The sequence below is a fragment of the Gadus macrocephalus genome, chromosome 2, assembly GCF_031168955.1.
Source record: "Gadus macrocephalus chromosome 2, ASM3116895v1".
Lineage (NCBI taxonomy): Eukaryota > Metazoa > Chordata > Actinopteri > Gadiformes > Gadidae > Gadus > Gadus macrocephalus.
In genome coordinates this window covers 13,301,737-13,322,124 of record NC_082383.1, presented here as the reverse complement: position 1 = coordinate 13,322,124, position 20,388 = coordinate 13,301,737, and the positions used below count along the sequence as shown (strand labels likewise).

Here is a 20,388-nt window from a genome sequence, read left to right as displayed (position 1 = left end):
GCTGGTTTCCAGAGCGAGAGAAAGAGGAGGAAGAAAGAGAGAGGGGGATTGAAGGAGGGAGAGGGCCTAGAACGAGAGAAGGAGGGAGGGAGGGGGAGATTGCAGTTTGAGAGAGCGGGAGAAAGACGGAGGGTGGGAGAGAGAGAGAGAGAGAGAGATACTGAGGGAGAGTCAGAGAAGAATGTGAGGCAGCTGTGTTAAATACCTGACTCTTTGCAGTGCCTCGAAGGTCAGCTTGGAGCTGGGGCCTACAGCTCTAGTCATGCTGGGTCTCCCTCGCTCTCTCCTTCGTTCTGTCTCTTCCTCCTCCTACTTTTCTCCCCAGGTCTGTTCATAAAGAGACCCCCCTCGTCCCTCTCCTTTCTCTCCACTGCCCTTGCCTTTTTCTCTGTCTGTCTGTCTGTCTGTCTGTCTGTCTGTCTGTCTGTCTGTCTGTCTGTCTGTCTGTCTGTCTGTCTGTCTGTCTCTCCCTCTCTCCCTCTCTCCCTCTCTCCCTCTCTCCTCTCTCTCCCCTCTCTCTCTCTCTACACTCTCTCTCTCTCTCTCTCTCTCTCTCTCTCTCTCTCTCTCTCTCTCTCTCTCTCTCTCTCTACTCTACAATGGCAGGAATGTGTAAAGCAGGAGATGAGGGCTGAGCTAGGGTTCAGGGAAATGGAAAGAATTAAAAAAAACGTAGCAACCTTGTGGGCCATATGAAGCTGTTTACCAAAGAAACGACTGAAAACTAGCCGGCTTGAGCTCAGCGATCCAGCGTGACCACACATGGAGGACAGACTGAGGTTCTCCAATGGGGGCCAAGATGTTGACCTCTCGCTTAACTGAAAAAGTATCCACCGCATTGGATTCGCCACATTGGCATTGACTTTTAAGGTTACTACAGGTTAATGGCTTCCACTAATAGCGTCTGCATATTTTATCATCCACAGCCTACAACTTAGCGGCGGTTAATTCCAGACTTTAATCATTTCCGTTCCTACACTCTGTTCTTTGAACCGATGAAGTGCTGCCGCTCTCAGGCTAAAGTGCGCTCACTAGCTAACTGAACCGCTGTTTGTCTGTGTGTGTGTGTCCAGATCCAGGATGTACCGGAGGCCTGAGGTCGTCCACCCCTACCACGTGGGGGTGCGGGCGCCCGTCGCCAGCACCAACGACAGCGAGGTGTCCAGCGACGCCATGACTGACGACGCCATGTCCGTCACGGACAGCCTGTAAGTCCTATATCTCCCACGCCTTTGAGCTTGAGTTTGTGTGTGCGTTTGTGTGTGCATCCGTGTGCGTGCGTATGCATGTTTCACGTCCGTCTCGAAGGGAGTCTTTTAAGAGCAAGCGGGATTATCAACCGCGACGGTCCTCACCTCCGCCATCCACTTCGAAAGAAAACAACAAACCCAGTCGACTGACCCCCCTCGACAGGGGAGACGACCGGCTCGCGTGGACATTGGATACGCAACTTCATCAAAACGCTGTGCGCTGTAACGAGAGTGCGTGATTCACCGTCACCTCCACCCCGACACGCAACCGACTCCCTCCCATCGCACCCGCGCCAACCCCGTGTGTACGTGCCTTGGCGAGCCGTCAATGTTAATCTGGTGGGGGGCGGTCCATCGGTGATCACGTGGTCATGATCTTGCGGCCCGCCCCATGTGATCGGGCGCCAGGCGATATGAAGTCACAGCGGTCGGCGCCGTCCGCCGGCCGGGCGCCTTTGAAGGCGGCCTTTGAAATCCCGGGGTCAGCTGTTTTAGTGGGCTTCATTTCTTGCTGATTAGCCCCGCCGGACATGACAGGTACGCGTGAGCTCATGTCCACACCGATCCATGACGAGGCTGAAGGCAGCCCCTGAGTGGTTGTGCGGTGAGGCGGGGCCCACAAAGGAGTGAGGGAGGGGTTTGGCTATGGCGGGTTAATAAAGGAACCTTTTTACAACAGTTTGAGTCTCTGGAGACGCTTCCTCTTCAAAGGGGACCGGAGACCCAGATAGCCCTGTGAGCTGATGTACTTTGCCCCGACACGGCAACAAAGCACCGGCCGCGGGGACGTGCACACATACACACACACACACACACACACACACACATACACAGTACACATACATACACACAGACACACGTACAGACACACACTTCCTGGTTGCTGTGGCCTTGATCGCACTATCTGCCCCCCCCTGCTCTCTCTCTCTCTCTCTCTCTCTCTCTCTCTCCTCTCTCTCTCTCTCTCTCTCTCTCTCTCTCTCTCTCTCTCTCCTCTCTCTCTCTCTCTCTCTCTGTCGTTCTTTCTCTCTCTCTCTCTCTCTCTCTCTCTGTCGTTCTTTCTCTCTCTCTCTCTCTCTCTCTCTCTCTCTCTCTCTCTCTCTCTCTCTCTCTCTCTCTCTCTCTCTCTCTCTCTCTCTCTCTCTCCCTCTCTCTCTTCCCGGGTCGGTGAAAGGGAGCTCTGAAACATTTGAATCTCATTTATAGATAAAGAAAAGAATAGCGAAAAATGGAAGGGGGGGGGGGGATAAAAAGGCAACAGTCGGGGGTGGTTCATGGTGTGGGGGGCGGCGTATTTTTTTCTTTTTGCTTTATATCTTATTTATGGATTAGCCCTGGACGCTGGGGAATGCAGCTGCGCAGACTTCAAACATTACCTTATCTTACAAACCAGCCTTTTGATGTGCCGACATCAGAGGCTGGCTGCGGCAGCGTTTGCCAAATGAAGATTGGAGCAGGGAGGGGTTTGGTGGGGGGTGGGGGGGCTGTATATACACAGGCTTGGGGAGGTAAATGGTGCTGGTTGGTTGGTTGGGGAGGGGGGAAGAGTAGAGGGAGGGCTTATGCGCATGACTGTAGCATTTCAAAGCAACAGTGACTGGGAAGGGGGGAAGAAAAAAGTGGTGCTCCTCACTTAGGCTCTAGGTCACCAGGAAACCAGGAGAGAGAGCCCTTTCTAATTCTCTCTCTCTCTCTCGCTCTCTCGCTCTCTCTCTCTCTCTCTCTCTCTCTCTCTCTCTCTCTCTCTCTCTCTCTCTCTCTCTCTCTCTCTCTCTCTCTCTCTCTCTCTCTCTCTCTCTCTCTCTCTCTCTCTCTCTCGTTTTCCCTCGTACCAATGAAAAAAACAACAATAAGAAATGTATTTATCACATCCAAAATGTCCCACACACTGTGACTCAACCAACCCAACGGTTTCACACATAGGAATAGTTTCAAATAGTGGAATGGCTTCTTGCTTTGAGGTTCCAGATGCGGGGAGACGTGCTACTGCATTGGTTAAATGTGTTTGTGTGTTTGTGTGTGTGTCTACAGAGATGGCGTCCCTTCCTACAAGTCAGGCTCCAAGAAGCACCTTCACAGAGAGGTGGAGCGCAACCTGAGGATGAACAGCAAGTCTCCCTGCCTGCCTTCCCTGTAAGTACACACACACACACACACACGCGCAAGCACACATGCACACACCATCACACACACCATCACTTACACACACACACACACACACACAGCATCATCCACACAGACACACACAGGTCTTTTTGAACTCGGGGTCCCACAGTGTCATTTGCATAGCAGCCTGTGTTGTTTGCCTCTATGAATAGAGCCGTAGACAGCATTCCACATTCTCTCTGTATCTCACCAACACCAAGCAACATCTGAAGAGTAGCGGCTAAAACACACAAACACACACACACACACCTAGGTGCACACACACTGTCACACACACACGCTCGCGCGCACACACACAAACACACACACACACACACACACACACACACACACACACACACACACACACACACACACACACACACACACACACCTCATCTTGTCGTCCCCCCCATCATGGCTGCCATTGAAGTCTACGGGAGACGGTCTCTTAAGCTTTTTATCGCAGCCGTGCCTCACCCCTCACTGGGGGGTGGTTGTGGGGGGGGGGGTTAAATACGGAGAACAGAGGGAGAGATGGCGAAGATCTCTGCTGCTTCATCCCCAGGGCTCTGAAATCAGCCGGAAGCAACGCGCGCACACATAGACACACACACACACACACACACGTGCACAAACGCACTCTGAGGCGCACACACACATAAGCAAGCACGCACAGCTCTTTGATCAGGGGGATGAATGTGGCGAGCATGCGGGGAAGTGACAACTTCCAACTGAGCTGGCCTCTTTATTCTCCATCACCCACAACCCCCCCCATCCACCCAGCCATCCACCAGCCATGAAACAGCCTACCCCCACCCACCAGCCTACCCCTACCCCCACCCACCAGCCTACCCCTACCCCCACCCACCAGCCCACCCCCACCCCCACCCACAGAAAAAGAGAGATTTGAAAGAATGAGTTGTGGGTGAGTCATGTGGTCACTCTCTCGGTGGGTCGGGGGGGGGGGGGGGCAGCTTCAGAGACACTCCCAACTGACCAATCAGGTCGGGGGAGATAGAGAGGATGAGATGGAGAGGGAGAGAATGAACAACGGAAGGAGAGAGACAGACCTGATGAAGGAAAGTAGTGTAGGAGAGAGAGAGATACATAGAGAGAAAGACACACATGGCGAGAGAGAGAGAGAGAGAGAGTAGGGGGGGAAGAGAGATAGAATGAATGAGATTGAAAGAGACAGAGAGAGAGGTTCTTCTGTCTTCTCAAAATAAAGTGAGGAAGTAAGAAGTTCTTCCTTGAGTTGTTGATCCTTCCTTTACCAGCAATCCTCCTTCGTCTCCTTGTTTTGGTTTCCCTGTCTGGGTTTTTGGCGACGAGATGACTGCCCCAGCCATGTTGTGCCAGCCCCGGGCTCTGTTAGACAGCTGACCCCCCCTCCCTCTCTCTCTCTCTCTCTCACACACACACACACACACACACACACACACACACACACACACACACACACACATTCTCACTCAATCTCTTTTATCTTCACTACAAAGAGAACGGGGGAAGAAATGAAAGGATAGAAGAAAAAAGAGCAAATGATAAGTGTTTGAGTATGTGGCACACACACACATAGACACAAGTTGGAACTGCTGTCGTGGTACTGTACCTCAAAGGCGTGCGTGTGTGTGTGTGTGTGTGTGTGTGTGTGTGTGTGTGTGTGTGTGTGTGTGTGTGTGTGTGTGTGTGTGTGTGTGTGTGTGTGTGTGTGTGTGTGTGTGGGGCATAAATTATCCTAACTTTTCTGATCTTCATCCCTATTTGACTCCTTTATCTCTCCATCCTTCCCTCTCTCCATCTCCACCCCTCTGTCGCTTTTCTCTCTCCTTTTATCCCCCGCCGTGGCCCAGCCCCCTCCCTCTCTCCTTCTCTTCCACCCCCTGTCAGGATGTGACTTTTGTTCTTAGATATTCCTTTCTTTCCTCCCTCTCTTCCCTTCTCCCCCATCCCTTGTTTCCTCTATCTCCCTGACTCGTTCATCCCTCCCTGACACCCCTTCTTCCTCTCTCTCTTACTCTCTCTCATGTCTCCTCACTCTTGCTCTCTCTTCCTCCGTCTCTCCTCCTCTCTTCCTCCATCTCTCTCTTCCTCCGTGCTGCTCTCTCTTCCTGGCAAGTGTTTGATATTTGACGAGGGAGTCTTTGAAGTGAGCGGCACATTAAGGCTGACAGAGGGGGTAGAAGCCTCTCCCTCTCTCGCCAGCCCCCCACTGCCACCCTCCACCACCTCCCTTTTCCCTCACTCCTCTCCCATCCTCCCCCCTCCCCATGTCCTGTCCTCCACCCCAAAACACAGCCTCAGCTCCATCCAAAGTAGAGTATAGTTAACAGATAATAACTAACTAGATAGAAATAATGCATGAATATATAATGGAGCCAACCTGATCTTAATGTATAAAAAGAACGGACGTTTTGAAACGTTCAACCGCTGGTTGAAGTTCAGAGGTAGGACAGGCAAAGTGTCATAGCCAACGGTTAATAGCTAGGTAGACCGCTGAAGCTATTTGTGACGGGATTCAAAAAACGTAGAGAAATGTTTGACTAGTGACCAAGTTAATAACGTCGGCTAGCAGAGGCGATGGCTCGACCACAACAACCACTCATCCAACCCCACCCCTCCCTCTCTTCTCCTCCCCATAGTGCGACCGCCCCCCTCCCAAGGAGATGGTTCCCGTGAAGCCCCTGGAGTTCGCCACGCAGCTCATCGCCCGCCTGGAGCGCCTCAAGAAGGAGCAGGACACCCGCCGCTCCCTGGAGGAGCGTCTGCAGCAGATCCAGGAGGAAGAGGAGCGGGAAGACGCCGCCGAGACCCCCGGCTCCGCCGCCCACCCCCTGGCCCTCCTCTCGGGCTCGTCCGACGACGACCCCCAGGCCATCCTGGACGAGCACCTGTCCCGCGTGCTCAAGACCCCCGGGTGCCAGTCCCCCGCCGTCCTGCGCCGCTCCCCCCGCGCCCGCTCCCCGGAGCGCAGGGGGGGCCCCTTGGTCCCCCGCGGGGCCTCGGTGCTCCGGGCCCTGCTGTCCCCGCCGGGGGCCTCCGGCGCCTCCCCTGCCTCGGGCCCCGGTCAGGCCCCGGTCAGCAGGCAGAGCACCAAGCACATCCACCACCACTACATCCACCACCACCACGGCGGGCCCCGGAGCCAGGAGCAGATGGAGCGCGAGGCGGCCCTCAGGGTCCAGGGCCTCTGCGAGGGCGTCCAGCCGTACCAGCGCAGCCGCAGCCTGGGCCGGGAGGCGTGCGGGGCTGCCGCCGCGGCCGTGGAACTCCACCACCCTGGGTGAGTCCAATCACTATTGAGTCGTTTATCAGCATGTTGCTCGTGCCCAGAGACTCCAGGTACAAATAGGGGATGCATATCAATAGGTTGGCTCTGGACGTCTTCCTCAGGGTAGGCTGCAGACAATGAGGTTTGAAGGCAGAACCTGGAAAGGTTCTGCCTTTAAACCTCATTGTCTGCAGCCTACCCCAGGAAGAAGTTTGACTTCACTAGGGAAGTCAAAACTCCCTAGTCCCTACGCAACCTTACTTTTGTCCTAAACCTTCCAACCCTACCTTCCCACCTTCCCAGACGCTCCAGCTCACTGTCCAGGCGCCAGTGCCGTTCAGGGGGCGACGAAGGGGTGGCCGAGGGGTCCCCAGAAGAGGCCGCCCCATTGGTCCACCTGCCCACGGACACCTCGGATCGCTCGCAGAATGTCTGGCAGTGGATGCTGGAGAGCGAGAGGCAGGGCAAGCACAGGTCTCACAGGTGAGCGAGCCGCAGAAACACAGCCTTCACTTTGTTGTCCTTCGCTGTGGTTTTGAACTACAATTCCCATCGCCCCCCATTGGCTAATCCTTCTTCGTCTCCGCGCTTTAGTGCCCAGATCACCAAGAAGTCCTTTGGCGGTGGCCCGGCACACACGTGGGGCGGTGGCGGAAGCTCGGCCCTTCTGCGTAACCACCAGCCAGCCCACCCCTTCATCCAGGACCCCGCGATGCCACCACTGCCACCACCCAACACCCTTGCCCAGCTGGAGGAGGCCTGCCGTCGGCTAGAGGAGGTGTCAACCAAGCCCTCTAAACAGAGGTGAGTCTCGGCCCCTGAATCTTGATGAAAGTATAAATATATAAATCGTCTTTGCATGTTCAGGTTTTTCTGCGAAGGGAAAAAGTCTAGAAAAGCATATAAATTTGAATCCCAAGAAGAGCACCATCTCTGGGGAAACCAGGGTTCATTTGATTGCTTAATTCACAAATTGCTTAATGATCGCTTCCTAAACATGACTATAATTTATGAATAATTAACGAGTGACAATTCCATTTGCGTCCTCTTCAGGCACTCTACATCCAGTCCCCAGCGGGAGAAAAGCCACCTCGTGCCTGTCCAGAACGGAGTGGGCGTCGCCCTGTCTTCAGCCAATCCGAGCGCAGCCAATTTGTTCATCGCTGCCCCTGCCCTTCTGTCAGAAGAGTAAGAGCCTTCCCTCTCCTCTGCTTCTCCACATCCCTGCTGCCAGTTGTCCTCCTTATCCTCGAGCTCTAGCCTCCGTCTTGCACTGTACCGCAACGGCTATCAGATGTCATGTGCACACAGACACACACACAGATGGCTGTATTGTATCCCTGTTTCTATTTTTTTTTTTACCGAGGGGAGCAACCATGTGATCTTTCGGTGCAAGAATGGTTTGTCTGGTTTACCTAGTCACTAACACATCTCTCTCTCTCTCTCTCTCTCTCTCTCTCTCTCTCTCTCTCTCTCTCTCTCTCTCTCTCTCTCTCTCTCTCTCTCTCTCGCTTTCTCTCTTGCTCTCTCTCTCTCTCTCGCTCACAGGATGAAGGAGGTAAGGAAGAGCTCTGCGAGCCAAAGCGTAACGTCGTCTCCGAGCGTTGCTGGTGGCTCTGGCGGCAGTGAGGCTGTGGTGACCTACTTCTTCTGTGGTGAGGAGATCCCGTACCGGCGGAGCATGAAGAGCCACTGCCTCACCCTGGGACACTTCAAGGAGCAGCTCCGCAAGAAGGGCAACTATAGGTGGGTGCCGACACTGCTATCAGCTACCTGGCCCCAACCTCCTCTGGGTGTGACCCCCCTAGTGTTCCCAGTTTACCTGTAGGAAAGCTGGGAAGACAAGGGTTCACACCCAGACCCTGGCCTACCTCCTCAATAATGACATGTAGCGTTGTTTGCCGCTTCGTGCTTCAAGTGTTTGCTAAATGACAAAATGGTTGTGAATGCGACTTTGTGTTTTATAGCTTTTACTGAAAACCTGAAAGCTTAAGGATGTTTGTTTTGTCAGACACGGCACAGTCGCACATTTCCCCACGTTTCCAAACGTTTCCATTCACATTCAACTCCTGAACCGTCACCTTTCAGTGCAGTTCTGAGGCAAAGGAAAGCCCCGCTCAGTGCTGCGAACAACGGAAATTCAAACCGAACTCTTCCGCTGGCCGGCGAACATTTTCACCCTAGCGTTGTTTACTAGTGCCTGTATCTGTTGTAAGACCGAGCCGTGTGTTGTGGTCTCAGGCAGGGGAGGAGGTCGGGGGGGGCTGGGGGGGCTAGAGAGAGCATGGCTGTGGTTGGGTGGGTGGTGTTTGGGGGAGTGTGCGAGGAGGGGATGGGGGGGGGGGGAGAGTTTGAACTGCTGCGATTTGGGTCCCATCTGGTATTGATTTCCATGCTAAGGCACACTTAATACGCATGGCTTTGAAGCCCAGGCCCCTTTCATTTCCAACCAACAAAGACTCACACAAATGGCCAGCGTGCAAATTCTTCACCGATGCTATCAGGGGCCCCTTTTCTGCTTGCGTTCGTGCATGGGATTGTGTGCGTGTGTGTGTGTGTGTGTGTGTGTGTGTGTGCGTGCTCCATAGCTTGTGCACAAACATGTGGATGTGCGCTCGTCGAGTGCGCACAATGTTTACACACGTTGTAATCATTTTACAGGGTCTTTTTTTTTTTTCTTCTTTTTCTTTTTTGATGAAAAGCGTATTGTTTAAAACCAGAGTCGTTTCCACCCTACACACACACACTCACTTGTCCTCTTTCCCATCCGGACAACCATGTGACGTGAACCTCCTTTTTCTCTGGGCCTTGGGTTGTGACCTGGCCTGTGATGATTCTATGTCTTCCCTTTCCCTAAAACAGGCACTTTCAGTAGTAGTAGAAGTCTTAGTGGTAGTAGTAGTAGTAGTAGTAGTAGTAGTAGTAGTAGTAGTAGTAGTAGTAGTAGTAGTAGTGCCTCAGTGACTGGTCTCACTGATTGCTTGGAGATTTTTATTTTTTTTACTGTTGCTTCACAGACCAAACGCCAACTGGGTTCTCCTCTCCCCAGATGTGTGTCCCACGTCTCGGATCGTACCCCCTCCCCCTCCCCCTGTGACGTCACCACGCTCGCCACAGCCGCACAGAAATCCCCCCACATCTGTCTGTCTATCCGACTCCCACACTCCCACCCCCTTCTCTCTCGTCTAACTCTCTCTCTAACGCTCTCTCGTTCTCTATCTACCTTCTCTTCCAAAGTTCCTGTGTCATTTTGTTTCGTGTGTGTATGTGTGTGTGTGTGTGTGTGCGCGTGTGTGTGTTTGCTTGGAGCTGCAACGTGGTGTGGGGATGTAATGGCAGCCAGAGAATGCAAAGAGTTGGGTCATTTCAACATGGCAGCAGTTCAACAAAGAACAGTACCGACGAGCCCTGCCAGACAATATTGGTGCCAGATGTCTGCGCAAGGGAGAGAGGGAAGGGGGGGGGGGGGGGGGGGGCGGGAGAGAGAGAGACACAGAGAGAGAAAACACATGAAACATCTTCCAGTGGAAACTCTTTCTTTCTCTCCCTCTCTCTGTCCCTCTTTCTCCCTCTCTCAGAAAATGAGATCCGTCGAACTTTGAAGATTTTTCTTCCCTCTGTTTTAAGAGGAGATGATTTTTTTGGTGTGTTTGTGTTTTGTTTTGGTTCTCTCTTCTCCCTCCAGAAGAGAGAAAAAAAAGGATACAATTATCCACCGTGGTCCCAGGGCTCCTTTCAAGTCCTTGTGTTCAGCCCCGCTCTAGAGAGAGACACATTTCCCAGCAGAAGACAGTGGGGCTGCTGTAGTTTTCTTCTGTAGTTATCTCTTATTGTTTTTTTTGGGGTAGTTTTCAATGTTTTCTGCTGTATTTTTCCGGTGTTTCTTCTTTTGGTTTAGTTTTCTGCCTGTAGTTTTCTGAATTCAGTTTCCAAGTTTTTCAAGTGTAGTTTATTTTGGATAGGGTTAGGGGGTTAGGGGTAGGGTTTTGATGCAGTGTAATTTCCATGTACTTTCAAGTCTACTTCACTGTTGTAGTTCTCTGTTGTAGTTCTCTGTTGTATTCCTCTGTTGTTTTCAGTTGTAGATCTTTCATACCCATTCTTCCCTTTCAAACCAAGCAGCTTCTCATTCATTACCCAGCCACCACTCTCAACCAGGGGGAGGGGGGGATGTTGTGAGCGTCTGAACCCCCGCTGGCGGGGAATTACTTTCACATTTATTTGCTTCATTCTCAAGCTCTAGACCAATACCTCTTGTTTCCATGTTTTTGTTTGTTTGTGTGTTTTTTTTACAAGCTTTGTTTGTGTTGCCTTGACAGACCCACATAAAACCACACACACACACACACATACACAGATTCCAATGCGGCCCCCCACATGGAGAAGGAGCGGGGTCTTTTTTCCATGACATAGTTAATGAGAGGTGAGCGAGCGCTCTCTGCCCCCTGCTGCTTCCTCTTCCTCTCCACCGAGGTGGAGGAAGAGGAGGAGTGGGTGGTGTTGGGGGGGGGGAGGGGTCGCATCATTAATGCCCCGGTGAAGTCACGGCTTCACATTTTTCTCCTTACTTCTGCTCCGCCGTACACCGGGGCGTGCGCACACACACACGCCCAGTCGTGCAAACACATGTACACACAGGCACACACGCACACACACACTTGTGCACACCACTACACACGCAGGAGTGCAGGCACACACACACACACGTGCACACCCACCGACACACTTGTGCACGAACAGACCCTTGCGCACAGATACACACACACACACACGCACACACACACAACACACACAGATTGAGACCACAAGCTAGCTAGTCTGCTGCCCTTCCTATAGCTCACAGTGGGGGGCGGGGCTGGTGAGATCAGACAGAGGGGTCAGGACATGATGTACTGCTTCCCCTCCATCACACACCCCCGCTCCCTCCATCTCTCTGTCCCTCTGTTCTCTCTATCTTTCTACCCCTCCCTGTTCTTTAGCTTTGATTTAGAGTTTGCCTTTTTGCCTATAAGTGTGTGTATGTGCTCATGTGCCTGAATGTGTGCGCGTGGATGCGTCTGCTAACACTCACAGCTAGCCATGAGTGCGTAGGAGTGGTAGGGGTGGGGGGGGGAGGTTATGACAGGCAGACTTTCAGGCACCCAAAATTTCAGTCTATGTGAAAGGACCCCTTCATTTACGCAAGGGCCTAATTGGCCGCTGTTAGCTGGGGCCGAAGCTCATGGTGAGGGGTGGGTGAGACAGGAAGGAGTTGAAAAAAGGAGTGGGGGAGGGGTACTGGTGAGGAGGGGGGGAGGCTTATTTTAAACTTGGTCTTCTTTGAGAAGAAGTTTCCGGGTCTCTTCTTGGTCCTGGAGGTGCAATGAATTTGGTTCATTGATCCATTGATCTCTCTCTCTCTCTCTCTCTCTCGCTCTCTTGCTCTCTTGCTCTCTCGCTCTCTTGCTCTCTTGCTCTCTCGCTCTCTCGCTCTCTTTCTCTCTTTCTCTCTCGTATCCCCTTCCTTCCTTGTATTGGTGGAACTGAGGACCCAGAGTCAAGTGGTGGAACGTAGGCCAAGAGCCTTGACCTCCCACTCTGACCTTTGGGGTCACCATCGGGGTCTTCTGACAATGGTTCATTGAGGTCCAAGTAGCAGAAAGATAACCTAGGATTAGATGACTCATTCACACACACACACACACACACACAAACGGGGACTCACCCCCAGTTCACCCTACACGGGAGGAAGTGACATTTCAACCGGCTTTGTTGCTATTTGTGTTTGCATTGTATGTGCCAAGGATTTATGTTGAGCCCAGTATTAATGTCTCTCTCTCTCCCTCTCTCTCTCTCAGGTACTACTTCAAGAAGGCTAGCGATGAGTTTGAATGTGGCGCCGTGTTCGAGGAGGTCTCTGAGGACGGCACTCTGCTGCCCACCTATGAGGGCAAGGTCCTGGGCAAAGTGGAGAGGATGGAGTGAGCGGGGACCCACCACCACCACCACCACCACCTCCTACTGCTCCACCAACACAGAAGACCGGGACGGCTTTTCTCTTAAGCCGTGACCGTGTGACTGAATTCGCTGAACTGGAGCATTTACGGCGCATTGCCTCTTGGCTGACTGGATGAAAAAGAGACAGAACGAACAAAGTAAAAGAGATGGAGAAAGAGAGAGAGGTCATAGTCAGACCACAGCACATTTGTGTAAATGGTGAAAAACCCTTTCTCAAAGCAAGTCAGAAAACAAAACCATAACAGACTCCTGAAACAGAATACAGCCCCCCCCTTCCCCCCATACACAATACGGGTCGTGACCCCACGACAGACTCTTTGCTAAATGACCACTCATGGTGGAGGTGCGTTCCCCAGGTTCATCCACAGACCCACGCCAGGTCGCTGTTAATGGATGGGCCTCTAGCCTCGTCAATATGGAATATGCAGATATACATGTAAAAACAATGAGTCTTATTATGATACCTGTGTCGCTATGTAAAGATTTATATTGCTATTTATTGGAAGAAATTGACCCCTCCCCCCCCACCTCCCACCACCCATCCTGCCATGGATATGCTGCTTGGGATAGAAGACTTTTCCTACTATCAACATGTTAAGGGCCGCCCCCGCGGTTGGCTGTGATTGGCTCCTGGTCCCATGACAGGGCTGTGACTCAGAGCCCGTTGATCGTGTCGCCAAAATTTCCGGTTCATTCGGTGAAGAGTTTGAATATTTGACTACTGCGGTGTTTGTCTGCCCTTACAATAATAATAATATTAATAGTAATAATAATAATAATAATAATAATAGTAATATCTTAATGTTATTTTAAAATAAGAAAACCTAATGTCAGAAATTCCTCTGGGACTCCACCCAGCCGGCCTTGAACTTTAGTGCCTTGAGTTTGCGGTGGCACAGGCATCCCACAAAACGCCTAACGTTTATTACTTTACTTTAGCTACGCTATGGAGTACAACCCCCCCCCCCCCCGCCCCCCCAAAAAAAGCGTTGAATTACGTTTGCATCAATATATACATTTTCCCAACTAAAGCTCTATATATCGTGTACACATATAAATATATATGCTTCCCTTGTATGTGTAAGTGTATGGTTGTGTGTGAGGGTGTGTACAAAGTGTGCACGTGAAAGTGTGTGTGTGAATGTACGTGCGCACAGATGCACGGATGCATATGTGCGCTTGTTTGTGTGTGCGTGACTAGGGTTATTCTGTGTATTGCAAGCCTGCATGGGGATCTGCAGAGGATTGTGATGGGAGTGATGTTGTTAGTGACACGTGTCCGTAACTGAGTACAGTAACTGTGCCTACATGGAGTCCCACGCCATGTCTTACCCAGTTTTCAGGGTCCGATTACTCCCTTGGTTTTCTCAAGGGGCCTTATGTTGAAAAATATATTTTTATGCCTTTTAGTATCCTGTTTAATCTTGTTGTTTTATTTTGTCTTTTTCTCCCATGGTTCCCACTTGTAAACTGTAAATTATGCGTTCTATAGAGTTCCATTGAAAAGATGCCTCGGTACTTTAATTATTGTAATTAAGAGATGTAGCCTTTATTAAAATGTTATATTTTTCAAATGAAAGAAACATCTCCTGGTTTTCCTTTTCTACGTGTGTGTGTGTGTGTGTGTGTGTGTGTGTGTGTGTGTGTGTGTGTGTGTGTGTGTGTGTGTGTGTGTGTGTGTGTGTGTGTGTGTGTGTGTGTGTGTGTGTGTGTGTGTGTGTGTGTGTGTGTGTTTTTTCCATGTGGAATGTCTTTGATGTAATTAGGTTTTGAGAGTGCAGTGAAGACTACACACACCCATGCTGTTTAGAGAATACTTGCTGGACGCAGACATAATCTATTCTACATTTGCATGTAGCGTAATTTGCTCCCTGTTGGAAATTAAAACATGCAGATTTAATATGGCCACTGTGTGTGTGTCTGTGTGTGTGTGTGTGTGTGTGTGTGTGTGTGCATTAGGGGATGGTTATGAATGGTGGTGTGTGTGTAAAGTGACTTAATGAGTTGTTACTGAGAAATGGACCAAACCCAGATTCCATTCAGAACTACTTGACTGGATTAATATGGTAAACATTTCTGGTCTCCTGTGGCATGTAATCATCTTCCACTTGTTTGCTCTTTAAGCCAATTAGATATTTGTGTGTGTGTGTGTGTGTGTGTGTGTGTGTGTGTGTGTGTGTGTGTGTGTGTGTGTGTGTGTGTGTGTGTGTGTGTGTGTGTGTGTGTGTGTGTGTGTGTGTGTGTGTGTGTGTGTGTGTGTGTGCATGCGTGCCCTTATGTGTGTGTCAGTTAGCTATTCAGCGAAGCTGATACAGTTTGAATTAATCGCCTCTGATTCAGTTGGATGGGATACTGTAGTATGTCAGAGAGATCACTCTAGGGATGGCTTATTTGAAACACCACAACAAAAGAGCTGACTGTAGAAATGTTACATTTAACCTTTTTATTAACAGGTCACATTCCCAGCTTTATGTGCTTGTCTGACGCAGCCCAATGTTATCTGACAGCAGTGTCATGTTCTATGAGACTTGGATCATTGAAGGAAATTAATTGATGACGAAAAAAGATTTGCTGCTTATGCATGTAGAAATGTTAATGTAGCGATGCTTTCCGCTCCTTCAAATCATTCAAAAATGATTCAGTTTTTTTTTAAGTTGCTTTCTAGACAAAGGAAGCACATTCCAGACTTCTAGATTATCTTAAGTACATTGTGATGAATGCAATTTCGCATTATTCATCATTTGGATGATTCAGTGAAGCAGGGTAGTGTAAAGCTGTGAAGGTGTGAAGAACTATTAACCAACACTACAGGAAGATTTTAAGGAACTGAGCAAGTTTAGGATTCACCAAGTTACACATTATCCCAGTCACTTTGTTGTTTGGTTTGCAAAATGTTATTAGCGCAAATCGACAAAATCCATATCTGATCTAAGGCAATCTAACCCTGTTATTAAGTTAATTTAGGATAAGATATTTTCAATTGTCTCACGCAATGTTTTGTATTATCTTAGGTTATTATCTATTATATAAGTTATGTTCAAAGCATGTCATGTTTTTTTCTAAACTCCTTGTGTTATATCATCACATTGTGTTGCTAGCCATCTAGCAAACTGACACAAGAGGCTCCTTGTTTGAAGTACGGCAGCTGTCTCTGATCAATGTGTTCTCTGTAGGCTTATTAGCACATAAGCCATATAATACATTAACATCTGCTATATAGTCTTTTAGCACAGGCCTTTATCCAAAAAGTTTTACAGTGAATTCAGATTCATGTCATCAAATACGTCCGGTAAGTAGATTGTGGACATTAGGGGGTATCAAACCCTTTCGGGGAGACTATCTTTCTAAGGCCAATACATGATCCCGTCCCCAATACATTTTATAAAAAACATATCATCGCTCTACTTAAAATGATCTTTAGTTTGGTTTGTGAGGCGGTACCTCCAGTAGATTTTTGCTTTTTGAGTCAGTCCAACAAAAAGTCAGGATAGTTTCAAGTATTTACTGGCACAATAAATATCAGCAATCATAAGCATGTCTGTGATAAATCACTAACAAACATCATGTATCACTGATTTACAACCTTGTACTCATGCTGATTACGTACAACCTCACATACACGCACACGCACACATACACCCACAAACACACACATACGCACACACACACAGGCACGCACAGCGGCCCTGTCATCCTCCTATCTTTGCACTTTCATTGGCTAAGAGACTTGCTTATGCGCCCTTTCATATTGAAAGGGCATCGCGATATTGTTAAAATACCATTTTCAGTCCCTTCATCAGCAAAAGGTCACTGCATACACTTGAAGGCCATCCCTTTGGAGTCTTCAGAAGCAAGGAGCTGTTCTTCTGCCGCCACCCCCCTACCCCCCCACCCCCTCCACCGCCTCCTCCACACCCAGCCAGAGAGGCCCCTGTGAACTTGCTCTTTTGAGTACGGCGCGCTATTTTGGATGGGGTCATCCTTTTGAAGGCTGCGCGGGGTGAGCCAGTGCTCCGGGACCGCTATTCAAACCGTACTGCCGGGTTTCTTTTATTTATTTATTTTTGCAAGCAATTTGCAATTATGGTCAAAAGGAGAAGAGCGAAGGGGACCTTAGCTAGCCGGGACTAAGAGCAGATGGGGTCTATTCTGGGCTGGTCTTTAGATGAGGCCGATAAGGTGACTTCACCGGTCATAGGTTGCTCTTTGTTGTCTTTTGTGCTGACTCTCCCGCGTTCTCATTGGTTCATTTCACCGAGCTAGTGTGTCACAGGATTGATATACCAATAAAACGTATTGCCATCGCACACACACAACCCCCCCCCCCCCCCCCCGACACACACACAAACACAAACACCAAGACAGCAAACACACACACACACACACACACACAAACACACACACAGGTGGAACCTGTCCCTTGGGCAGCTCGTCCCTCTAAACGCTAAACAGCGACAGAGCGATCAGATCCGTTGACACGGGGCCATCTCTAACGGCGCTGTCTGCAGTGTGTGTCGCACATAATGAATTGGCAGGCCTGTGTGCCAACCTGCCACTTCAAACCCTTTTCCGTGGCCCCGACGTCTCTCTGCTCTGCCATTGTCTCTCCCCGGGCGCCACAGAGCATACGCCACCTGTCCTGCCCACCAGAGGGCCAGATCAAAGGCTTGGCGACGGCCAAACACCGCATACCACAGGAATCTAAACAGGAACTGGAAAACCCGCCGATCCCGCAGATGCAGCGGTGATTGGCCGATGCGGGACCTTGACTTCCATGGGTTAGTGTGTAATTTTGTGAGCGGTGTAATGGCAGGAAGAGTGAACTGTTGATCTCAACAAAGCCCGTCCATCCCGGCACAATGGAGACGCTGCGTAGAATCACCCTTTTGATGTATGTTCAAACAGCTGGGGCTGGTGGTGACACACATGCAGGCAGGCGTACATACTCACACACGCACACACACACACACACACACGCACACACACACACACACACACACGCGCACACACACACACACACACACACACACACACACACACACACACACACACACACACACACACACACACACACACACACACACACACACACACACACACAAACATACACACACACGCACAAATACAAATACATACCAATGCATTTGCATTTGCATCACACACACACACACACACACACACACACACACACACACACACACACACACACACACACAACACATGGATACAGATGTACACACACACACACACGGAAACAGATGTACACACTCACACGACATATGGATACACACACACACACACACACACACACACACACACAGAACCAGATGTACACACACACCGACCTATGGACATGCACACGCACACACACACACACACACACACACACATACACACAAACACACATACACACACACACACACACACACACACACACACACACACACACACAAACACACCTGCACACATGCAAAAAGGGCAAACACACAATGATTAGCTTTAGAGATCGGATTTGAGACCGTACTATACCAAATTGTATTTCCAACAGTGAGGCTGATCCTAGAAAACCGTGATGTGAAACCCAGGGGTCTTTGTGTCTGTCAACGTGGACCTCCTCTACTGCCCCTTTCCCACGAGGCCTCCCCTGATACCACAGGCGGATACCCTGGAGTAAGACCCCCAATTGTGGTCCCTGAACCCCCTCATTTGGAGTCTGGATTATCCATGCATTTGGTCCCAGACTGCCATGGGGCCTGTGGTCAGCTGGACCCGGGGGCCTCGGGATCCAGGCGCCACTGTGGTAGCGCAGGCCCAGTCACATGACTAATCACATGACCACACACTGACTTGGATATTCAACGGAACATCCACCTAAAATACCAGGCCTCTATGACGCTGCAGTCCATGACCGGGGGTCCGCCGTGTCTCACTTGTTTTTAGGAATAACCCAGTTGGAAAACTTTCAATGGAAGAAAAAATATTCTGAAGATTTTAATAGGTTATGCATATCACGTGTGGGATATGCAATGTTACATTCTGGCGTAGCGCACAACACTGTTAGAGTGACTGATTAAAAACGTAAAATCCACAAGCATCTGGGAAGATGCTCTTTAACAAACGTCATTTAGGATCAGGTAAAACACGACACTGCTAACCTAACCACCACCATATATAACCCAAAAGAATTATTTGAAGACTGAAACAAATCTCGCAAAGTAGATGCTTTGCAGCACTGCAAGAAAAAAAAAGAAAGGGGGAATTAAATTTCCCTCCCCCATCACATGGCGAGGATCAGAAGAGATTATATATCTAAGAAATGCTTAGGAAACAGAGAAGACAGGGGTTGGATGTTTTTGGACCAGAAATACTATCTGGCCACCGATGCACTGCAGTGGTATCAGATGCAGATTCAGACAGGGGTGGTAGGTGGAGGGGGAAGGCAGGGGCTGTTGAGGGGGGGGGGGGGGGGGGGGAGTCGGGGGCAGTGCGGACGTGCAGGGCGATAACAGGTCCCGGGCTGTGGGATTTCACAGGGGCGCATCCGAACCTGGCGGCTAGAGGAAAAAAGCAATCTTTTGTAGCATGAGCGAGCGCCATTGTCCTGCGCGATGTTTGCGGCGGTCTAGGGTTTCACCTAGCGCCTAGCCACAGGACAGGCATTGTCCCGGGCCCGTGCTGGAATGGTAGCCTGCAGTCACCTTCTTCTTTTCTCTTGACTGTCGCCATTGTCCCGCCACCACTGACCCCCCCGAACCCGTCACCCCAACTTCCAAACCCCTGGGTCTACAAAAAAAAGCAACTCTTTGTTTTCGAGACTGCTGAGATGGATGCCTGATGTTTCGCTTCCTCCTGTCCCATTGTATGCCTGTCTCTCTCTAATGTATGGCTTTCTCTTCCTGGTAGGTCTTTATGCTTGTGTTTGTATGTGTGTGTGTGTGTGTGTGTGTGTGTGTGTGTGTGTGCTGTGTGTGTGTGTGTGTGTGTGTGGTGTGTGTGTGTGTGTGTGTGTGTGTGTGTGTGTGTGTGTGTGTGTGTGTGTGCGTGTGTGTGTAAAATGTTTGGTATACGTGTGTGTGTGTGTGTGTGGTGTGTGTGTGCGTGCATGTGTCCTGTGTTTGTATGTGTTTACGTTACGTGTGTGTGCCTCTGTGAGCATGTGGATGTGTATGCGTGCATGTGTGTATTTATGTCTTGTGCGCATTAATGTGTGTGTGTGTGTGCGTGTGTTTGTGTTGAGTGCAGTCGTGGGGGTGGGTTGGGGATGGCTGTGAGGTTGTGGGGTACAGTGAGTGCATGTGAAGTTTTATGGCTAACCACATGTGTTTCTGGGTCCGGGCCCAGGGCAAGGAAGAGGTGGGAGGGTGGGGGATTGGGTTTGGGTTGGGGGGGTGGGGTGGGGGGGGGGGATGGGGTTGAGCAACAGAAGAAAAAGAAAAAAAGGGAAGGAAGGGGGTTTATGAGAGTAGGAATTGCAGATTGAAGGGAGAGAGAAGGAGAGGAAGAAAGAGAGGGGAGGGAGAGAAAGAGGGAGAGAGAGAGAGAGAGAGAGAGAGAGAGAGAGAGAGAGAGAGAGAGAGAGAGGGGGGGGAGGGAAAGAGGGATATATATAGAGAGAGAGAGTGAGAGAGAGAGAGAGAGAGAGACTTGTGCATGTGGTTCTTGTTTGGGGCGCTTTGCAGTGAGATGACGGACCCGTTCCCTCTTTATTCTGACCTGCATGTG

The 20,388-nt window shown here is 50.2% G+C and overlaps 1 protein-coding gene across 1 annotated transcript; it reads left to right on the top strand.

Moving 5' to 3' along the window:
* Positions 1-620: 620 nt before the first annotated feature.
* Positions 621-14,249, top strand: axin2 (axin 2 (conductin, axil)). The gene is given in 9 exon segments (XM_060042271.1): positions 621-1,208; positions 3,282-3,355; positions 3,358-3,383; positions 6,041-6,681; positions 6,973-7,152; positions 7,264-7,473; positions 7,723-7,857; positions 8,218-8,415; positions 12,507-14,249. Coding segments are annotated over 9 exon segments (1,719 nt in total). The 5' UTR covers positions 621-1,080; the 3' UTR covers positions 12,634-14,249.
* Positions 14,250-20,388: the final 6,139 nt, after the last annotated feature.